Below are 23,753 nucleotides of genomic sequence, written 5' to 3' on the forward strand. Positions count from 1 at the left end.
TAAGAAAGGAAGCATTATTGCTTTATTGCATAAATGTTTTACTATGGTGTATCTGGAACTATTTTCAGTGAAGAAATAGAAAAAACAAGATTGATTTTTTATAGTGTGTATCTTTGTGCTGGTTTAGGTCTGTCGTGGATAAATAAATATGATAATAATACCGCCAGTAGGTGGCAACAAGTGATTCATGATCATTCATTCAAATGATTCGTTTAGAAGCAGATTCATTTAGGAAGGAAGCAGAGCTACTATGAGATGTGTAAATGTTTTACTATGCCTTTTCTGGAACTATTTTCAGTGGAGAAGCAGAAAAAAAAGATGATATTATTTTGCTGTGTGTGTTTTGTTGAGAATAAATAAAGAATACAATAAAACAGCCAGTAGATGGCGGTAAGTGATTCAGGATCATTCATTCAAATGATTCATTCAAAATTGCTGATTCGTTTTGAAAAATCTACTGATAGATCACTGAATCATTGACTCTAATGATTCATTTAGGAAGTAAACAGAGTTGCTATGAGATGAATAAATGTTGGCTGTGGATTAAAGGTAATAGTGTTGTAAATAAAGTTCAGCTTCTTGCATTGATTGACCGTTTCACATCATAAGACCTTCAAATCTGGTGTTCATTTAGTTTTGCCTGTACAGTATGTGCTTTTTTAACTCTTAAAGTGCCGGTACACATTTATTACTCAGCAAAGACTAAAGTTTCAGCTAAAAATCTACTTTTATATAGGGAGGGAAGTAAGGTGTATCTAGGATAGCATGAGTTTGAGTAAATAAGCTTTTAAATATGGGGTGAACTGTTCCTTTGAATGAATAAAAATGCTTTAATAATAATGGAAACACTTTAATTTAAGCACCAATTCTCACTATTAACCAGTGGCTGCAGGCAAAGTCTTACTCTGCTTATATAAAGAGATTTATTTATGTATGTTTTTTGGGTTTGTTTTAAAATTTCTGTTTAGATCTGACATAATGTAAAGTAATCGCCTAATAAAAGGACACCTTCAATTCTTCATATTGTGTGAAAATCGAATCGTGAGTCGAGTGAATCATTTCATCACTACTGATCTACCTGTAAAAAATGAAGTATTCTGTGGGCTCTGAGGGTTAAAGTAATGCTTAAAATTAATCAATCACATGCTTTGGTCCACTTGTAGCAACTTGTAGTTGAAAAAAACAAACATTTATCAGCCCTTCATGTGAAATTTTAATTATTTTTCAAATATTTTGAGCACATTTTGAAGCAATTGTTTTAATAACTACTTTCTAATAACTTATTTCTTTCGTCTTTGCCATTATGACAGTATTTTATTAGTTACTTTACAAGCTACTAGTGTTTGGCTTAAAGTGACATTTAAAGAAGGTTAATCAAGTTAGCTTAATTAGGTTAATTAAGGAAGTCATTGGACAACATTTGTTTGTTCTGTAGCCAATTGAGAGGGAAAAAAGAAAAAGAAATAAAAATGTGTCTAATAATATATATATATATATATATATATATATATATATATATATATATATATATATATATATATATATATATATATATATATATATATATATATATATATATATATTTATTTATTTATTTATTTATTTATTTATTCCAGCGAATCCAGCCCAAATAAAAGAATAAAATATAGTGCTGAGGGAAGATTAATCACATCCAAAATAAAAGTTTGTTTTGACATATCATATGTGTGTATTATATATGTTTATTATGTACATGTGACACACAGAAACAAAACTATGCAAAACAATTTTGTTTTAGACATTTAACTTTATATATAAATTGTATTATAAACATATATATTTTATATTTAAATAAACATTTTCTCAAGAATATGCATGCCTGTGTATGTTTATATACATTTATACAACAGTTCTATCTGGACCTGGAATCTGATTAACTGATAGCCGTGCGATATTCTGCAATAACAGCACTCGTATAGCCTCTTCACCCTTGTGTATTCCTCCGCCCATATAGAGTGACAGCAGATCAATGAACTCACTATACAGTTTGACAAATATTGCAGCTGTTGGACAACATAATGTACTGTTAAGGCTTTTTTAGTCAAGAATGTAGTTGTTTAGATTGCAACTATGCAGTTTATTTATAAGGATAGTGCCTATTTTAAATGTTTATCATTTAGAAGATTCAGCGCATTAGCAGCCATTAGTCTGTCATACTGAGCACGGTTGATGCTCCGCCACAGGATGGCGACAGAGACCATATAATAAGCCCTTAGAGAAGGAAAACAGCTCTTTTTTCAGTAAACGTTTCAAACTACAGCTGATCAAATCATTACAGAACAGGTGAGTGACACTCCAAGTCAATCTCTCTCTCTTTTGTATGTTGTAGTGCTGTATTTATACCATAGTAATCTGCTAGTGTTTACTTTGCTTTGGCTTTTTCTGAGTTAGCTATTGTGATCTCCCGATTGCAACAGAGAAATACTGGGAAATCTCTGTAGACTGATGGCATTTCATGCTGTTCAGCCTTATAATCTTAAAGTGTCAGTAAAATCAGCTGTTTTGTCATCACTTTAGACATTACGCTAGAGGATCATTCAAACACTAGCTCTACAGTGATGTTGGTGAATGAGCAGCGGCTTCTGCTGTTCTGACGTCAGCTGCAGATGTGAATGAATGGTGGAAGAAAGTAGTTCCTCATACAAAGGGATTTTTAGACACTCCATGTTTTTTTATGTACACAATTATGCCGTTGAACTGTTGTATAAACACAATATCACACTTGTAGCAGTGTGATATGGCTGTATATAAGCACTGGTGGAACACTAAATTATGGCTTTTATTTTGGATGTGATTAACTGATACTTATTTTAAGCATTAATATAACATTAAAGTGATAAATGCCTGTGCTCTGCTAATTAACATGTTTCAAAATATATGAAAAAATTATTAAAACTTCACATTTGGTCTTCAACTGTACATCATGATCTGCCTGGTTTGCGTTTAATCCTGGAGTTTACAGTCAGATGCTGTTAATCTGAATTCAGCACAGTGTTCGGCTTCACACTGAATGTACAGTATCTTCAGTGATGTTTCCGTGATCCCTCCGGAGTGTGTGTATGTGTGTGTGTGTTCATGCCAGAATCAGGCTGTTCCACACTTCACTCTTGGAGCTGGAGGATCCGCTTGGAGACCCCATATATGCTGGAAATGCAGATACCTGCATAAACGAAGCAAAGATTAAAGTCTGTTGAAGATGAATCACTTCAATTCAGTTAGTACATGACAAATATTATTAACAGGAACAACATTGAGTTGTTTGTACTTTGAGATTTGCAATAACGTAAAAAATATGTTGTGTTTTATAATAATATATAATAATTAAATCAAATTATTAAACCATTCATGTGAATATAACTGAGCAATAGCGTTGTTTGAATATACAAACATTAAATGTACTTAAATAATATGTATTTACAGAAATATTCCAATTAGTATATATATATATATATATATATATATATATATATATATATATATATATATATATATATATATATATATGTATATATGTGAGTATGAGAGCCCTGATATATGTTATGGTGTGTGTAAAGTAGTCAGCAGTGTCTGTTGTCTAACCTGTGTGTGTCTGTTGTTGTGTTGTCTGACCTGTGTGTGTATGTTGTGGTGTGTGTAGAGCGGTGTTGTGTCTGGTTCAGTCTTTATGGGTCGCGTCTCCTCTGTTGGACTGGAGTTCACAGTGCCGGACGCCGACTGACCTTCAGAGGGGCCTTCAAAACACACACAGGTCAAAGGTCAGCATCATTATTAGCCGTTCATTTATTTCCTTCGGCTTACTCCCTTTATTCATCAGGGGTCGCTACAGCGGAATGAACCGCCAACTATTCGAGGAAATGTTTTACTCAGCGGATGCTCTTCCAGCTGCAACCCAGTATTGGGAAACACCCATATGCACTCATTCACACCCACACTCATACGCTACGGCCAATTTAGTTCATCCATTCCCCTATAGCGCATGTGTTCGGACTGTGGGGGAAACCAGAGCACTATTGAGCTAATTATATGCCAAAACAATGTGAATTTAAGTAGTGTTCATTTGAATTATTGACAATTGTAATTTAATAAATCTGAATTTTATATGCCGTTAAAATTGTTTTGAATTACTTATTTGGATTTGAATTTCATAACTTGAATACTGAACATCTGAAATTAGAGACAGCTGAATTTTTCAAGGCTGAATCTTTCTAGGTGTATTTTCATTGGGTTTTCAAGATGAAGAAATTCAGAACATCAAATTTAATATCCTAAAATTCAAAACCAGAAATTGAGAGGGTGAAATTCAGATTCAGCAGAACGTCAGGGGCATAGACTGTAAAATATATGGACGTAGTATCCGTGACAGGTTTCTGAAGAGCGCAAAAGGAGCTACAAGTAGGCGCGGCCAACCGTCGCCATTTTGTACGCGCGTCATCGCACTCTCGGCGGGATACCAAACAAGGGCAAAGAGGCGGAGAGTGGGCGGAGCTACAGACACCTGCTGGCACTTTGCTTAGACCTGGCAGACAGACTTTACTTTGGGAGAAACGCTTGATACTTTATTACCTGCGAATCGTTTGTGTTCTGACCACATGTGCTTGGCTGTACACTATATCAATAAAGTGTTTAGACTTTTAAAAACACTGTAGTTATACACTGAGCCACTAAACATTGTTCTTATGATGTTTTTCTACAGGAGGAAAACACTTCAGATATAGTGTGTGTTAGTAAATGCAAGACTATTGATGAACTCCAGCATAACACTGTATGATAACGCTTCAGATGACTGATCTAGAGCCTACAGCTAATCAATCTGACAGATTCTGGAGTGCTTTACGGGTCTAAAGACAAATATTAATGATAAATGATCTTAAATAAAACAAATACATTTATAGAGATGGTATACAAGTATATAACTTTACTCACATGGGAAACGGAGGCCACGTGAACGGTTTGTGAGCACAATTAAATGCCCACAGCATCCCATATCATCTGATAATTGTAAGAAATAAGTCCAAAAGGCAGCTGACTGTGTAAAGCCACATAAAACAACACAAAAATACGATGAATATGCCGAGATCAGTGGCTAATCTGCCGGATTCAGCTGAGGTGAAGTGACGGCGACCAGCGAGACCTAGCTGTCACTCAAGTGGCCACGCCCCTAATTATGCAAACTTAAAATAACCTAATATAAAGAAAATGGATGAGTTATAAAACAATTCACCCCCTCACAGTTGTCATGGAGGGTAATAATAGCTATATGAACCAAAATGGTTCTTTGTACCAGGCTGTAAACACCTTTTTTTCTGCTGTAAAGTTGGCCATTCTAACAGAGGGCTCAATTGCAACTTAGCTCTATTATGGAGCCAGGACTAGCGGAATTTTGATGAACTGCAGTTTCAGTTACTTCCGTATTGGCTTCCCGAGGGAGAGCAGGAGGTTGCCGCTTGGTCAGGGGTCATCAACAGGGAAGACTAGACGATCACTGAAAAGTCAAACTTAAAATCACTGATCTCTGATTGATTCATATGGACGAATTACAGAGTGAGAATTACGAGGGTGGGGGTTTGGGGGGAGTCTGGAAATAGGTAAAAATAAATGTTGTTTATCTACATATTGGCTAATGTAAAATTAAACTCACATGTCTTTTAGATTTAAGCATAAGGAAGGCTGCTTTTGGTTTCGGGTCACATAAAACAAACATGTTGAAAACTCATCAAGAGGCTTTCTCTGTACTTTATTCACAACAATATAGACTATTTAACACCTCTTATGTTGTTAAAATGTGAAACAAAGTTTTAAGCACTTACCAAACGAGGTTAACAAGAAATCTCAGAGCGAGTCATAATAGTGAGTCACTTTGTTCATTTGTAAATGAGCCGATTCGAACTAATCTGAATGAGCAATTCAGTGACGAAGATAGAGATTTGGCGCCACCCACTGGACATTTTAGTTTCAATGTATTTTAGCCAAAATGATGTAATATTTTTAAATACATGCAAAATCAAATCATTCATCTGAATATATATGTAAGGTTAAGGTTAAGAGGCAGCATTTCAGTGATGATAATGGGTTTTGGGCAAACAAATCATTAATTGTTTTCTTAAATACTATACTACATGCTTTGCTATACTATAGAATATTGTAACAAATAGCATCTTGTATAATCTGATGAGGAAAAGTGTGCATGCAGATATGTCATTTGCCACAGTTGTAAAATGCTGGAACAGTTTGAAAATGCACCTGGAAAAAGCTTGAAAAAGCTCCTTCAATGTGACTTAAAGGTGTAAGAGGTCTGTGTCTGCTGAAATAACTCATCAGAGGTTACACTATAGGTCAGAATCAGCTCTTAAACACTGAAAACATAAATAAAATTGATTAACCATTGAGATGTAATTGAATTAAATATATGAATTTGGTTCACTGAAGCATGTATATATTTATTACACACACTATTGAAAATAGCTGACCCCCGATTAGCCAGTTTGCAGAAGAATTGTGTCCTTCTGAGCCTCACATACACAAGTGAACTCACGCAGCTCTGTGATTGGCCATAATTCCCTGTTGATGACCCCTGACCTACTTTCTGCTGAGTCTGAATTTCACCATCTCAATTTCTGGTTTTGAATTTTAGGATATTGAATTTCTTCATCTTGAAAACTTGAAACTGTATTTTTACAAACTCAATATCTGCAACACACAAAAACTGAAGTTAGAAAATACGTCTAGAAAAATTCAGCCTTGAAAAATTAAGTTAAATTTCAGATGTTCAATATTCAAGTTATGAAATTCAAATTCAAATAAGAAATTCAAATTAAAATGTTAACGGCATATAAAAATTCAGATTTATTAAATTACAACTGTCAATAATTCAAATGAACACTATTCAAATTCAGATTGTTTTGGCATATCATTAGCTCCATAGAGCACCCGGAGGAAACCCACGCTAACACGGGGAGAACATGCAAACTCCACACAAAAAGACTCTTCTTAAAAGATATAAAAAGCTAATTCAAAATTAATTGAAAACATTTTGACCGTCAGTTTACAATGAACGATTCTGGATTTATGACAGCAGACAGGACACTCACCGGGTTTGGTTTTGCTGATGTTTTTGGGTTTGCGCTTTCGTGTCTGAATGCCATCTTTCTTCATGGCGAGAGGACGAGGAACCTGAGCAGAACAGCAGAATAAACACTGAGAGCTGTGGTTTTACTGGTTCTGTCTCTATCTGCTGGACATATGTAGAACTGCATATACGGAATGATTTCTGACCCCGTGGAGCTTCATGTAGAGTCCACATGCGTTGCAGACCGGCTCTCCTTCTGCATTGCGTCTCCAAAGCGTGGTTGTGGTCGTCTGACAGTTTGTGCAGGATAAACCCACCCGTCTGGACGCAGACTGAGAGAAAGAGAGAGAGAGAGCAGTGAGGACAAGACAGAATATAGATAATAAACACTGCAATACGCATGCAAAATAACATTAAATACTGCAGTAAGTGGGCAAACTAATAATAAACATTTCAATAAGTGTGTAAAATAACAATGATAAATATGCAAAGATAATTGTGCAATAAGCATTCAGAATGACAATAAACACTGCAATTAGTGTACAAAATAACAACAAACATTGCAAGATATGAGCAAACTAACATTGAACACTGCAATAAGTGTGCAAATTAAGAATAAACACATGAATAGGCATGCAAACAAACATTAAACACTGGAATAAGTGTGCAAAATAACAATAAACACTGCAATAATTGTGCAAAATAACAAAAATAAATGTGCAAAACTGATAATAGTGTAGAATAAGCATGCATACTAACAATAAATACAGTAAATAATCATGCAAACTAGCAATAAACACTGCAATAAGCATGCAAACTAACAATGAACACTGAAACAAGCATGCAAACTAGCAATAAACACTGCAATAAGCATACAAACTAGCAATAAACACTTAAATAAGTGTGCAAAAGTTATGCAATAAGTCTAACACTGCAATAAGTGTACAAAATAACAAATTAACAATAAACACTTCAATAATTGCACATAACAATAAGCACTGGAATAAGTTAGCAAACTAACATTGAACAATCATGTAAACTAACAATAAACACTGTAATAAGTGTACAAACTAACAATAAACACTGAAATAAGTGTACAAACTAACAATAAACACTGTAATAAGTGTACAAACTAACAATAAACACTGTAATAAGTGTACAAACTAACAATAAACACTGAAATAAGTGTGCAAAATAACATTGAACACTGCAAAAATGATGCAAACTACAAATAAACACTTCAATAAGTGTGCAAAATAATATTAAAACTGCAATAAGTGTGCAAAATAACAATAAACACTGCAACAAGTGTGCAAACTAACATTAAACACTGCAATAAGTGTGCAAAATAACAATAAACACTGAAATAAGTGTGCAAACTAACATTAAACACTTCAATAAGTGTGCAAAATAATATTAAAACTGCAATAAGTGAGCAAAATAACAATAAACACTGCAACAAGTGTGCAAACTAACATTAAACACAGCAATAAGTGTGCAAAATAACAATAAACACTGCAACAAGTGTGCAAACTAACATTAAACACTTCAATAAGTGTGCAAAATAATATTAAAACTGCAATAAGTGAGCAAAATAACAATAAACACTGCAACAAGTGTGCAAACTAACATTAAACACTGCAATAAGTGTGCAAAATAACAATAAACACTGGTATAAGTGTGCAAACTAACAATAAACACTGAAATAAGTGCGCAAAACAACAATAAACACTGGAATAAGTGTGCAAACTAACAATAAACACTGGAATAAGTGTACAAACTAACAATAAACACTGGAATAAGTGTACAAACTAACAATAAACACTGGAACATTGAATTAAATGTACAAACTAACAATAAACACTGGAATAAGTGTGCAAAACAACAATAAACATTTAATTAAATGTATAAACTAACAATAAACACTGGAATAAGTGTACAAACTAACAATAAACACTGGAATAAGTGTGAAAACTAACAATAAACACTGGAACATTGAATTAAATGTATAAACTAACAATAAACACTGGAATAAGTGTACAAACTAACAATAAACACTGGAACATTGAATTAAATGTACAAACTAACAATAAACACTGGAATAAGTGTGCAAAACAACAATAAACATTTAATTAAATGTATAAACTAACAATAAACACTGGAATAAGTGTACAAACTAACAATAAACACTGGAATAAGTGTGCAAACTAACAATAAACACTGGAATAAGTGTGCAAAACAACAATAAACACTGGAATAAGTGTACAAACTAACAACAAACACTGGAATAAGTGTGCAAAACAACAATAAACACTGGAATACGTGTGCAAACTAACAATAAACACTGGAATAAGTGTGCAAACTAACAATAAACACTGGAATAAGTGTGCAAAACAACAATAAACACTGGAATAAGTGTGCAAACTAACAATAAACACTGGAATAAGTGTGCAAACTAACAATAAACACTGGAATAAGTGTGCAAACTAACAATAAACACTGGAATAAGTGTGCAAACTAACAATAAACACTGGAATAAGTGTGCAAACTAACAATAAACACTGGAATAAGTGTGCAAACCAACAATAAACACTGGAATAAGTGTGCAAACTAACAATAAACACTGGAATAAGTGTGCAAACTAACAATAAACACTGGAATAAGTGTGCAAAACAACAATAAACACTGGAATAAGTTTACAAACTAACAATAAACACTGGAATAAGTGTGCAAAACAACAATAAACACTGGAATAAGTGTGCATACTAACAATAAACACTGGAATAAGTGTACAAACTAACAATAAACACTGGAATAAGTGTGCAAAACAACAATAAACACTGGAATAAGTGTGCAAACTAACAATAAACACTGGAATAAGTGTACAAACTAACAATAAACACTGGAATAAGTGTGCAAAACAACAATAAACACTGGAATAAGTGTACAAACTAACAATAAACACTGGAATAAGTGTGCAAAACAACAATAAACACTGGAATAAGTGTGCAAACTAACAATAAACACTGGAATAAGTGTGCAAAACAACAATAAACACTGGAATAAGTGTGCAAACTAACAATAAACACTGGAATAAGTGTGCAAAACAACAATAAACACTGGAATAAGTGTGCAAAACAACAATAAATACTGGAATAAGTGTGCAAACTAACAATAAACACTGGAATAAGTGTGCAAACTAACAATAAACCCTGGAATAAGTGCGCAAACTAACAATAAACACTGGAATAAGTGTGCACACTAACAATAAACACTGAAATAAGTTTGCAAACTAACAATAAACACTGGAATAAGTGTGCAAACTAACAATAAACACTGGAATAAGTGTGCAAAACAACAATAAACACTGGAATAAGTGTGCAAAACAACAATAAACACTGGAATAAGTTTACAAACTAACAATAAACACTGGAATAAGTGTGCAAAACAACAATAAACACTGGAATAAGTGTGCAAACTAACAATAAACACTGGAATAAGTTTACAAACTAACAATAAACACTGGAATAAGTGTGCAAACTAACAATAAACACTGGAATAAGTGTGCAAAACAACAATAAACACTGGAATAAGTGTGCAAACTAACAATAAACACTGGAATAAGTGTGCAAACTAACAATAAACACTGGAATAAGTGTGCAAAACAACAATAAACACTGGAATAAGTGTGCAAACTAACAATAAACACTGGAATAAGTGTGCAAACTAACAATAAACACTGGAATAAGTGTGCAAAACAACAATAAACACTGGAATAAGTTTACAAACTAACAATAAACACTGGAATAAGTGTGCAAAACAACAATAAACACTGGAATAAGTGTGCATACTAACAATAAACACTGGAATAAGTGTACAAACTAACAATAAACACTGGAATAAGTGTGCAAAACAACAATAAACACTGGAATAAGTGTGCAAACTAACAATAAACACTGGAATAAGTGTACAAACTAACAATAAACACTGGAATAAGTGTGCAAAACAACAATAAACACTGGAATAAGTGTACAAACTAACAATAAACACTGGAATAAGTGTGCAAAACAACAATAAACACTGGAATAAGTGTGCAAACTAACAATAAACACTGGAATAAGTGTGCAAAACAACAATAAACACTGGAATAAGTGTGCAAACTAACAATAAACACTGGAATAAGTGTGCAAAACAACAATAAACACTGGAATAAGTGTGCAAAACAACAATAAACACTGGAATAAGTGTGCAAACTAACAATAAACACTGGAATAAGTGTGCAAACTAACAATAAACCCTGGAATAAGTGCGCAAACTAACAATAAACACTGGAATAAGTGTGCACACTAACAATAAACACTGAAATAAGTTTGCAAACTAACAATAAACACTGGAATAAGTGTGCAAACTAACAATAAACACTGGAATAAGTGTGCAAAACAACAATAAACACTGGAATAAGTGTGCAAAACAACAATAAACACTGGAATAAGTTTACAAACTAACAATAAACACTGGAATAAGTGTGCAAAACAACAATAAACACTGGAATAAGTGTGCAAACTAACAATAAACACTGGAATAAGTTTACAAACTAACAATAAACACTGGAATAAGTGTGCAAAACAACAATAAACACTGGAATAAGTGTGCAAAACAACAATAAACACTGGAATAAGTGTGCAAACTAACAATAAACACTGGAATAAGTGTGCAAAACAACAATAAACACTGGAATAAGTGTGCAAACTAACAATAAACACTGCAATAAGTGTGGAAAACAACAATAAACACTGGAATAAGTGTGCAAAACAACAATAAACACTGGAATAAGTGTGCAAACTAACAATAAACACTGCAATAAGTGTGGAAAACAACAATAAACACTGGAATAAGTTTACAAACTAACAATAAACACTGGAATAAGTGTGCAAACTAACAATAAACACTGCAATAAGTGTGGAAAACAACAATAAACACTGGAATAAGTGTGCAAACTAACAATAAACACTGGAATAAGTGTGCAAACTAACAATAAACACTGAAATAAGGGTGCAAACTAACAATAAACACTGAAATAAGTGTGCAAACTAACAATAAACACTGAAATAAGTGTGCAAACTAACAATAAACACTGGAATAAGTGTGCAAACTAACAATAAACAACGCAATAAATGTACAAACTAACAACAATTTCCACATCTGACCACAAGATGGCGTCTAAAGCACAATCCTATCATGTGTTCTTTAAAACCGAGGGTGTTTTTTGTTTATTTCTAGTTGTGAATTGCATTATGGTATGTCGATCTCTGCTCTGTCCACTTTTGATGCAGAAAATTCAACTCTACACTTTAACAAAGTGACTTTTATTGACATTTTATCAAGAGTGTTTTATACACAATGGTAATTCAAAGTGCTTTACATAGACTAGAATAAAAGAAACAAGTATAAGAAATAAAAACAACAGAATAAAAATGATTTGAATTTTCTCACCAGTCGTCTCTGTGGTTTGACCAGCGGCCGGTTGATGCCGTTCATCTTATGGTAGAGGCCGCAGGCATTGCACAGGTAATGACCGGTCCCGTCCCGTCGCCACAGAGGAGTCGACATCGCCCCACAGTTCACACACTCTCGGCCCTCGCCCAGATCATCGAAAAACTCTGATAACAGACACCCACACAAATATATAAACAAAAATACTGTAAATGAACATACACATCAGAAACAGAAGGATCTGAAGAACATTTAAAGGGCACCTATTATGCAAACTCTCTTTTATTAGGGGTTTAAACCCAGTTGTGTGTCAGCAGTGTGTGAATATCTCCAGCTTCTAATGATAAACCTGAATTAATTCTATTGTTTAATATCAGACTTGATCAAAACAGTCTGCAGAAACACTTTGATTGACATTCTCTCTTTGTACGTGTCATCAGAGTGGGAAAGCCCCGCCCACTAGTGCCCACCTCTCCCTCGTTAGCATAAACAGCAGCCCTGAGTGAGAAGCAGCTGTCCATTAGCCAGTAGCGTGTTTGAGCTGCTGAAGATAATGTCAGCATAGACTAAGAGGATTATAGATGTGGAGTTTTAGATGAAGCACAAATGAACAGTGACAGGAGTCTCCATAGACTGACAGAAGCACACACTCACACTGAAGCACACCTGACCAGCACTGCACGCTAGTCCTGCTTTGAATCTGCTGCTATGCTGACACACAGGCATTTGTAGCTCCGCCCTCTGTCCAAAAGAGCAGTCTCATTTGAATTTAAAGCGACAGTCACCAAAACGCCACAATTAGGATCAAAGCCTAAAAGGCTCAGTTTCAGAGAGTTAGAGAACATTATCTGTGTGCTATGTTGAGCTCAAACTTCACACACACACACTAAACGCATCAGAGATTTATTTTACATCTTGTAAAAAGGGGCAGAATAGGTTCATTTTAAATCCTGTTCATTCTGTAGTTCAGTAGAGAAGAATCTATAAAACACACGTGTGAAACTTAAAGAGACAGTTCACCCCAAAATGAAAATGTACTCACTATTTACTCTCGCTCAAGTGGTTCCAAACCTTTATGCATGACTTTCTTCTGTTATTTTAAGAAATGTGAAAACCTGTAACCATTGACTTCCATAGTAGGAAAAACAAACACTAAGAAAGTGAATGGTTACAGATTTCTGACGTTTTTGTGTTTAAAAGATAAAAGAAACTCATAAAGGTTTGAAACAAGTGAGGGATGAGCAAATGATGACAGAGTTTTCATTTTTGGGTGAACTGTCCCTTTAAATCTATGGGACTAAAAGGATGCTTTTCATTCATTTTCTTTTCGGCTTATTAATTTTCTTAATTAATCCGGGGTCATCACAGCGGAATGAACCGCCAACATATCCAGCACATGTTTTACACAGCGGATGCCCTTCCAGCTGCAACTCATCTCTGGGAAACATCCATCCACACTCATACACTACAATTTAGCCTACCCAATTCACCTGTACCAGATGCGTTTGGACTGTGGGGGAAACCGAAGCACCCGGAGGAAACCCACGTGAACGCAGGGAGAACATGCAAACTCCACACAGAAACGCCAACTGACCCAGCCGAGGCTCAAACCAGCAATCTTCTTGCTGTGAGGCGACTGCACTACCTACTGCGCCACTGCGTCGCCTGAAATATGCATTTGCAGCTTGTAATTTTGTTCAAAACAACAACATATTTAAATAATAATAAAAAAGTAATAATAAATAAAAAATATTTAAAAAGTTAAAATACAACTAATAGAAAAAATGAACATTTGAAAATGTTAAAAATAGGGAAAAAACTTTGCAATGGAAAAATCATTCAGAAGTCGCCACAGTGGAATGACCCGCCAACTATTCCAGCATATGCTTCACGCAGTGCATGCCCTACCAGCTGCGACCAAGTACTGGGAAACACCCATACACACTCACATTCACACACACACACTCATACACTGTGGGCAATTGAGTTCATCAATTCCCCTATATAGCGGATGTGTTTGGACTGTGGGGGAAACCGGAGCACCCGGAGGAAACCCAGCTTGAATGAGTGTGAATGAGTGTGTATGGGTGTTTCCCAGTACTGGGTTGCAGGAAGAGCATTCGCTGTGTAAAACATATGCTGGAATAGTTGGTAGTCCGAAGGAAACTGAATGAATTAACATTTTAGTATCTGAAAGAGCCGACAGGAGGCGCTGCGGCTGATAATAGACAGATGCCTGTCAGTCTGTGTGTGTGTGTGTGTGTGCGTGCGTGTGTGTGTGTGTTCTCTCAAGTGTCCGTCCTGCACAAACTGAGCTAATCTTTATAAATGGAAACAGAGCTCATAGATCACCAGCGGTCCCTGAGGGGCCCTTAAACACAACACTGAGAGATGGATCAATGAGGACAAATGACACACACACACACACACACACACACGCACACGCTCACACACACGCACATTTATCTCTCTCACTAAACCATTCTGAGGTTTTCAAACACAGTGCGACGAGCTTCATAAATCACCGACTGCCCACACACACACACACACGCACGCAGGCACGCAGGCACGCACGCACGCACGCACACACACACACACACACACACACACACACACGCACACACACACACACACACACACACACACACACACGAATAAACGTCCATTTCTGCATTGAATATACAGTTGAAGTCAAAATTAAGCGCCCTCCTGTGGGATATTTATTGATTTTAAACAATATTCAATATTTGTCAAGTGATGTTTACAGAGCAAGACACTTTTCACAGTACATTTGTAATCTGTTATTTAATAATTCTCAATCTTCGTTGTTTTTGTTTCTTATACTTGTATTTTCTTGTTATGTAAAGCGTTTATTTTATATTGAAAAACAACAATTAGCTCAATATTATTAGCTTAATATTTCATTTTCGATTGCCTAACAAACCACTGTTATACAACGACTTGCCTAATTACCCTAATTTTAACCTTATTAACCTAGTTAAGTCTCTGAATTGCACATTAACTTGAATACTATCTTGAAAAATAACTAATAAATATTGTCATCAAGGCAAACACACAAGAAATGAGTTAGTAAAATGTTTAAAAACATGTTGTAAAAACATCTGTTAAACAGCACTTAATTAAAATACTTACAATTTAAGGAGAGGGCGAATAATTTAGACTTCATCTCTACATATAATTACAGGATCACTATGATGTATTAATAAGAGACACGCGGTGGTCTTCATATTCAAGGCTGACGGCAGGAAAACTGAACAAAAGCCTGTCAGATCGCTAACAAATCACCCGATTCAATGAGCACAATAACAGCCTGTTTATGTCGATCACCTCAGTCTTATTGGCTGCAGGTCAAGCACTCACTCATCGACACCAATATTAATTAATTAAATCACATTTCTGCTGGAATACAAGTATAAGTACTGGATTACTTTTAATTTTTGGGTTATTTAATTATTTATTACTTTATTAAAATTAATTACATCACTTTATTTAGTTACTTAATAGGCTTCTTGTCTTAAATAGCATAGCCTACTGTATTCAACAGTTATATATAAATCAATTCAGATAAACAAACTTGTAAATGGTGACACGGTGGCTCAGTGGTTAGCACTGTCGCCTCACAGCAAGAAGGTCGCTGGTTCGAATCCTGTGTGGAGTTTGCATGTTTTCCCCGGGTTTCCTCAGGTGCTTTGGTTTGCCCCACAGTCCAAACACATGCGCTATAGGGGAATTGATTAACTAAATTGGCCGTAGTGTATGAGCGTGTGGGTTGCTGCTGGAAGGGCATCCGCTGTGTAAAACATATGCTGGATAAATTGGCGGTTCATTCCGCTGTGGCGTCTCCTAATTAAGGACCAAGCCGAAGAAAATTAATGTATTTGTAGAATAATTCTATTTTTCAACTGAAGAGCATTTACCATTTATCAAGACTATTGTGAAAATAATTAACTGAAATTGTTCACAATATAAGGTATAAATTCAGATTAGTAGAGTAATTGTAAATATATGTTTTGTGTTATAGATATTTAGCATATTAACACAATTTGAACTAAAGAAAGTTTTATTTATATTATAATTTTTATGTATATTATAAAATATTTTCCCAATACTGGTTTGCAGTTGTGTAAAACATATGCTGGATAAGTTGACAATTTATTCCGCTGTGGTGAATAAAGAGACTAAGCTGAAGGAACATGAATGAATGAGTTATAAAATATCTTATATTTGTCCGACAACTGCACATGTTTTAAAATTAACTTTAAATAACGCCAATATGAAATATGGTGCCACTATTGAAACGTTTTTTGTTTTAATTGTTTAGTTTTTGTGTTTCTTAGACAAAGTTAAACAAAGTTTTAAAGTTAAAAGGTTCTGTTTGACTCAAATTGAAATAATTAGGAGTTTGATTTCTATTCTATAGCCTATATGCGATTATTTAGTCAAGTAATAGCCTACAATTGTAATGATTTAGGTCTAGTTTTGAAGTATAGCTACCCAACATTTATCAACTCCTTTTATCAGTATTTACATGACAAAATTGTAGTCTAGTATTATTGTCTTGATGGAAAAAGTTTAATAAGTGTATTTTAGGCTGCCCTGAGTCAAAATGATTGAGACGACCGTTAAAAAGTAGGCGGCTTTTTTTCCAAAAAAGAGCGCGAATTCTGTTTAACGTAAAACAAACTGCCAGGTAAGATTTTAGAAACGTTTAATATGTTTTTAAAGTTAAAAAAATACGTAACGAAGTCGAAGATCGATGGAAATTGTATTGTTTAGGCTCATTCCTGCGACAAACGAGAAACGTTTTGTCTATATATACATTTTTATACGAAGTTTAACTTAATAATTTTAATCAGTTTGACTGATATAAGTTGAGATGACAAGAAAAGTTCATTTGATTCAACTTAAAAACTTAAGGCAGCAAGATTTTTTACAGTGCATAGTGCATTTTAATTAGCCATATGCGACAAACCCAGCGTTCGGTTATTTTTTTAATGAAGTTTAAATCACATAAATTTTTAACCCAACTTTGGTTTGTTCTTTGGGTTAAACACAACCCCAGCATTTTAGTTAATGCAAATAGTTCAAACTGATTACTTTCCTAGAATGCTCAATGAAAAAGATTAGACCTAACCGTATTTACATGACAACACCTTTTTGGGAAATTGACATTTAAAGCCTTGATTTTATATTAAGACTGCTTTTGGATTTCTGTTAAATAATTAATAGAAAATAATTAAAACCTCTACGAAACACTGGATTTTACATTAATTGATAAAGCTTCTTTCAATGCTGGGTTGCGGTTGGAAGAGCATCCGCTTCATTAAAACACCAGATAAATATATGTCGGTTCATTCCGCTGTGGTGACCCCTGATAAATCAGGAACCCTAAGCCGAAAGACAGTGAGTGAGTTAGCTTGCTTTAGTCTAGTGTTAAAGTCCAGTTTATTTATGACAGATTATTAATAGCACGTGATGTTCAAAGGTCACGTGTGTTCATATCAGTTGAGTTTAATGAAAATCTGCTTCTGTCATTCATTTTATTTTCCAAGCAAACATCATTCAGACGGATTTGATTATGTCTCAACATAAACACCACAATATAACAATAAAACTGAAATTCAAATCTTGATCATATTAACAATTGTGTAGTTATTATGTGGCACAGCTGACTGTGCTATTTTAATAAAAATTGAATTCCCCAGTTCACAGGCATCTGCGAAATATTATCAGTTCAAATATATGATAACAAATATAATTTAATAACCTATAATAATGGATTTTAAACGGGGAAAATTAAACACGCTTACATTATACAGTTGTCAATTTTAATGATGCTATATTTGATTATTAAATATGGGCTAATTTAAAAACACAGATATTGAAATAAATGTATTAAATAAATCATACGAAACTTCATTAGATCATTAGACCAGATTAAATCATTCTTCATATTTAGACTAGGCATTAATTACCCTAATTAAAACCCTATCAATAAAATATTTTAAATGACATTCATACATGGCTATCAAATAAAATATACACACTGATCATTTATTAATCCCTAAAATAGGTCAAAATCGGTCAGAAATATTATAAACATTTGCGTTTTTTAATGAAAGTGATTTAACTCTTAATCACAAGTAACAATATTTACAAATCAAAGCCTTTCACATTGCATTACATTAAAATGATCAATAAATAGATTTTTAACGTTCTTTCTAATATATATGACATGATTTCATATCATCATAAAGATGAGAAACGTAACATTAAAAATAAGTATATATATGATTAGATATCATTTATAGGTATATAATTAGCTATATACAAATAATATATAGGCCAAACCATTATATTATTAGAATTATATATTCATTTATCTCATTTAAACTATTAAAAAAAAACTCGTATTAAAGACTGACAGGTTCTAAACAGGTTCGATGCAATATAATGATTAATATATTAATAAAACAATCTTTTTTGACGGTTCATTCCTCTGTGGCGACCCCTGATGAATAAAGGGAATAAGCCGAGGGAAAATGAATGAATGAATAAATGAATCTTTGTGTTGAAAGCGCGTAAAAGATGTATTTTGTGTCTGATAAACTTTAATAATCCTTTGATTATATAAAAACGACAAACGTGACTAAGTTTGTGTCATTACAAACATGCAAAAGCTAGCTCATGTTCATTTAAATAATCATAACATTAATATTTAACAGTATAATTTATCATTTAATTAAACAAAATCAGTCTGATTACAGACTAATTAAAGGTCAGATTAAACAGATTCTTAAAGTGAGAGCTTGCTCTCTGTTTAATGCTATTCTATAATATATTAATAGTTTATTTTACGATCCTGACAATTTTTACATTCATTTAATTATGTGTCAATCGGGTTAAAGAAAAGTAGAAGAAGAAATAAAAACAATCATTCTCGGTCAAGGAGAGTCCCAATGATCAAATGGCCACAAAATAAAATAAACTTCTTCAAAGCGACTCATAATTGTTCATATTAAATCTATAATATATATACTATGTCGGCGCATGGTGGCTCAATGGTTAGCACTGTGGCCTCACAGCAAGAAGGTTCGAGTCCCGGCTCTGCCAGTCGGCGTTTCAGTCCAGACACATGCGCTATAGGTGAATTGGATCAACTAAATTCACCATAGTGTGTGAATGAGAGTGTATAGGTGTTTCCCAGTTCTGGGTTTCGTCTGGAAGGGCATCCACTGCGTGAAACATATGCTAGAATAATTGGCGGTTCGTTCGCCTGATAAAAAGGCACTAAGCCGAAGGAAAACGAATGATGAATACTTTATGTAATATAAACAGATCGACAGGGTGTTTCACATGCTCTGACAGTCAGTTGCTTGATAAATCCTATCATTTATCAACCTGTCATGTAAGTCTGCATTTAGTCAAATATTTCCCCGCAGAAGTCTCTACATAATCAGTATAACACGCTGCCAGCCCATAGAGGCTAAGCGACATTTTGAAGAGGAACGTGCAAATTGGGTTTTCTTGTAAAACAAAATCTGTTTTATAACCTGTTTTTTCCTTGCCTGCAGTTCCAAAGTTGGCTATATTTTCTAATCATTGACTGGAAATGTCTCTAAAACATACTTCCAACTAGTATTAATAATAATACACAACTAACTTAGGCCTATAATATCACTGCAATACATATAAACTCTTGTACAAATTTGAGACATTTACGTTTTTCATATAAGGAAAATAACCGACAAATAATATTATAAAATAAACAATTAAACTAATTAAAGTAAAATAAAAATACTAAAAAATTAAACCGTACATATGAAGTTCAGTGTTTAAGTCCATACATTCTCTTGTAAACCTCCTGTAATGTTATTTATAAAATACATTGCACATTACTTTGCACGCAACTCCAAATGCTTAAAAAAACAAACTTGCAACATATTTAATTTAAGGATTGGCTGAATATGATATATCCCTATAAATAAAAATAAATAAAATAAATAAATCCCGCATTGTTTATTTCATTTGTCGTGTATAACGATAGCCTACATTGACTGATTTGTTAACTTATAAAACAATGTCAGACTCGCTGTTAGGCGTTTCTCTTTAGGATGAATCAGTCGCGAAACGTACTGCATTTTTTTCAGTCAACAACATATAATTTATTACATATAATTTAATATTAATCTATTTTTTTACAAGAAAATACCATTTAGGATTTTAGGCTGAAGCTTCTTCAATATGTCGTATTTGCTATTAATTTTATTTTTCATTTGTGTACAAACAACATCCGAGCGAAAAAAACATTATCCACTCACTTAATATGCTAACAACAAGAATAAAATATAGCAACACAAAATTAGGTTAATAAGAAATACGGAGGTAATGTGGGTTTCATATTCGCACATTCGTTCAGTGACAGCTTGTGACGCGCTCCCTATTTTGTTTACCATGGTACACTGAATATTTGGTCTGAAATCACACGTAAATATGGCTTCATAACAACATTAGCATTACTCATTTGACTGTGAACAATGTTGTACTTCGATAGTCATTGGCTGCTAATATGATTTCACTGTTTACACATTGCAAAGAATACTTGTACTATTATTAAAATTGTACTATTATTGAGACAGAAAATGTGTGAATGTAAAACCAACTTTACCTCAATATAAAAATGCTTTCGTCCCCGTTCTCCTTAACACAGCAATTCCTACTCCACAACATATTTTTGAACTTTATTATCAATAAAATGATAATAAAATCAATCAATAAAAATTCAATATGTTCAGAATATTTTGTATTATGGGCTAGGTATTATGTAGGCCTATATAAAAATACAACTTAGGTTTTTAGGCTATAGCTACTTTGAAATGTCATATTTATAATTTAATTACATTAAATTTTTCATTAAGTACCCACACAAGCAACATTTGAGTGAAAGAAATAAAGATTTTCTTATTAAAAAGAGATACCTGAAAAATATTGCTTTCGTTCCCACTCTATATAACAATTTCTATGTGAAAATGATTGCTGTTTTCACTCTACAACATAATATATTCGAACTGATTAAATAAATAAATCAACATTTTTGCAATCAAATATACAGTTTAGGTTTTTATAATTGAAGATGTGAAATTTGAGGTTTAATTGTATTTATTTATTATTACATTTCTCATGTACACACAAACTATCCAAGTTAAAATTAACGATACACAGTTTTTACACATTATATTACAAAGATATCACTAAAATGATTCATTGGATTTCCTACATTTCTTTAAGGTAAGTGGTTGCAAACAATTTATGAGCTGAATTTAAAACAAATTAAGTTGGACACCTATTAAATCAATTTGTTTAAATTCAGCCTATATAAATTGTTTGCAACCACAGCTTTAAAAAATTAGTAAACCCACTGAATAATTCCAATGTACACTTATACACATTTTTAATCATTTGTTTAAGAAATAAAAGTTAAGAAGTATTTTAAAAGCGTGTGAATTCTCACCTAAATTGGGGTGTCTGGCAGCGGCCGCTCCTCCGGACTGAAGGCTGTGCAGCACGGAGCTGTCGAAGTGCGAAGCCGTCCAAGAGGCTCCGATATTAGGGCTTACATACGCCGGGTACCCGCTGTGATAAGAGCCGCTCAAAGCCCGAGACCCGAAATGCTCCCGGCTCGTATAAGTCGTGGTATCCCGGCCTGAAGTTAACGGAGGACTTGTGGAGAAAGTGAATCTGGACACCGGAGAATGATGGTGCCCGGTGCTTGCGTTATAGGAGGTGTTTTCCGTGGCCGGCTGTGCCCATCCAGAGTGTCCGGACGCCGGGCTGCTATGCTGGGGCGCCTGCAGGTACGGCAGTGCCTGGATCATCGGAGTGACCCGAGTGGGTGTCACGTACACCGGAGAAGTCGAGTTATGGAGGAAACCGGGCTCGTAAGACGCAGCTCCGTGGTTTGCGGCCATCGCTACACCTTGATACATATCCACAGGTGAGCGATTATTGCTCCACGAGCGGCTGTCGGGAACCGGAGCTCACCGGGATGACCTTTACCCTGCGCCCGCAGAGAGCATTTTCTGCTCGGCTTCTCCTGACAGAAAACAGCGGGGGATGAGGAGGGTGGACAGACTGGGGAAACTTTCTCCTCCCAGTTTCTCTTTCTCTCTCTTTCAATTCTCTTTATCTCCTTCTCCGCCTCCGGTAAAGCGCATCTCAGTTCTCTGACCTTGTATACTGTAAAAATGTTGCACCAAAATAATGTAACCTAAAGACCACGCTGCATTATAGTCCTAATTACATTTTCAACCTTAAATAACCTACCACCTTTCCACAATGTCGTTTAATATAATAATAACTAAGTAAAATATACACTGCATTAGCAGTTTTCCATATTTTGTGATTCATGTTTCTATTTTTTTTTATTTTCCCTGTTTGTCTATGCTTTTATAAATTGCATTATGTGACCTATATTTTTTCTTCTAACAACTTTTAACCTCGAAAAGCTTAAAAAAGTGACTTTTATGAGCATTTTTAATAGTTTAAAGTGCATAGTGTCTGGGTTGGTGTTGCACATTACAGTACACAGCATTATTATAGCGTTTTAATGACATTTTAATGAAATTTAAATTACTTTTTAATAAAACAACCCATTTTTTTGTTATAGCCTAAATGCACAAAACACCCAATGTCCGCGTCCAATAATCGACACGTTTGTAATTTTTTTATTTATTATATTGTATTTTATGTTTGTTTATTGTTATTTACGTAAAGCACTTTGAATTGTATAAAATAGACTGTATAAATAAACATGCCTTACCTTGTCCTGCCCTATTTCTGAAACTAAAAATGCTGGGTTGCTCAAATGTAAACAAAACCAACGTTGGCTTGACTTATATTAATTACATTTGAGCCATTTATTTAGGCAGTACATAACGTGTAATTTGGACGGCACGGTGGCTCAGGTGTTAGCACTGTTGCCTCACAGCAAGAAGGTCGGGTGGTCATTGGCATTCTAAACACATGCGCTATAGGTGAACTGAATAATCTAAATTGGCCATAGTGTATGGCTGTGATTGCGAGAGTGTGAGTGTTTCTGGGTTACAGCTGGAAAGAAATCTCCTGCGTAAAACAT

General features: G+C 34.2%; 1 protein-coding gene across 1 annotated transcript; it reads right to left on the reverse strand.

The window, feature by feature from the left end:
• Positions 1-1,634: 1,634 nt before the first annotated feature.
• gata4 (GATA binding protein 4) lies at positions 1,635-22,718 on the reverse strand. Its single transcript, XM_056481476.1, has 6 exons — positions 22,131-22,718; positions 12,599-12,765; positions 7,312-7,437; positions 7,128-7,209; positions 3,649-3,770; positions 1,635-3,199 (listed from the first exon to the last, which is right to left on the reverse strand). The coding sequence occupies exons 1-6, from the start codon at positions 22,603-22,605 to the stop codon at positions 3,113-3,115; spliced, it is 1,059 nt and encodes a 352-aa protein (XP_056337451.1). The 5' UTR covers positions 22,606-22,718; the 3' UTR covers positions 1,635-3,112.
• Between the last annotated feature and the right edge of the window lie 1,035 nt (positions 22,719-23,753).

Source organism: Danio aesculapii, chromosome 20, assembly GCF_903798145.1.
Source record: "Danio aesculapii chromosome 20, fDanAes4.1, whole genome shotgun sequence".
NCBI lineage: Eukaryota > Metazoa > Chordata > Actinopteri > Cypriniformes > Danionidae > Danio > Danio aesculapii.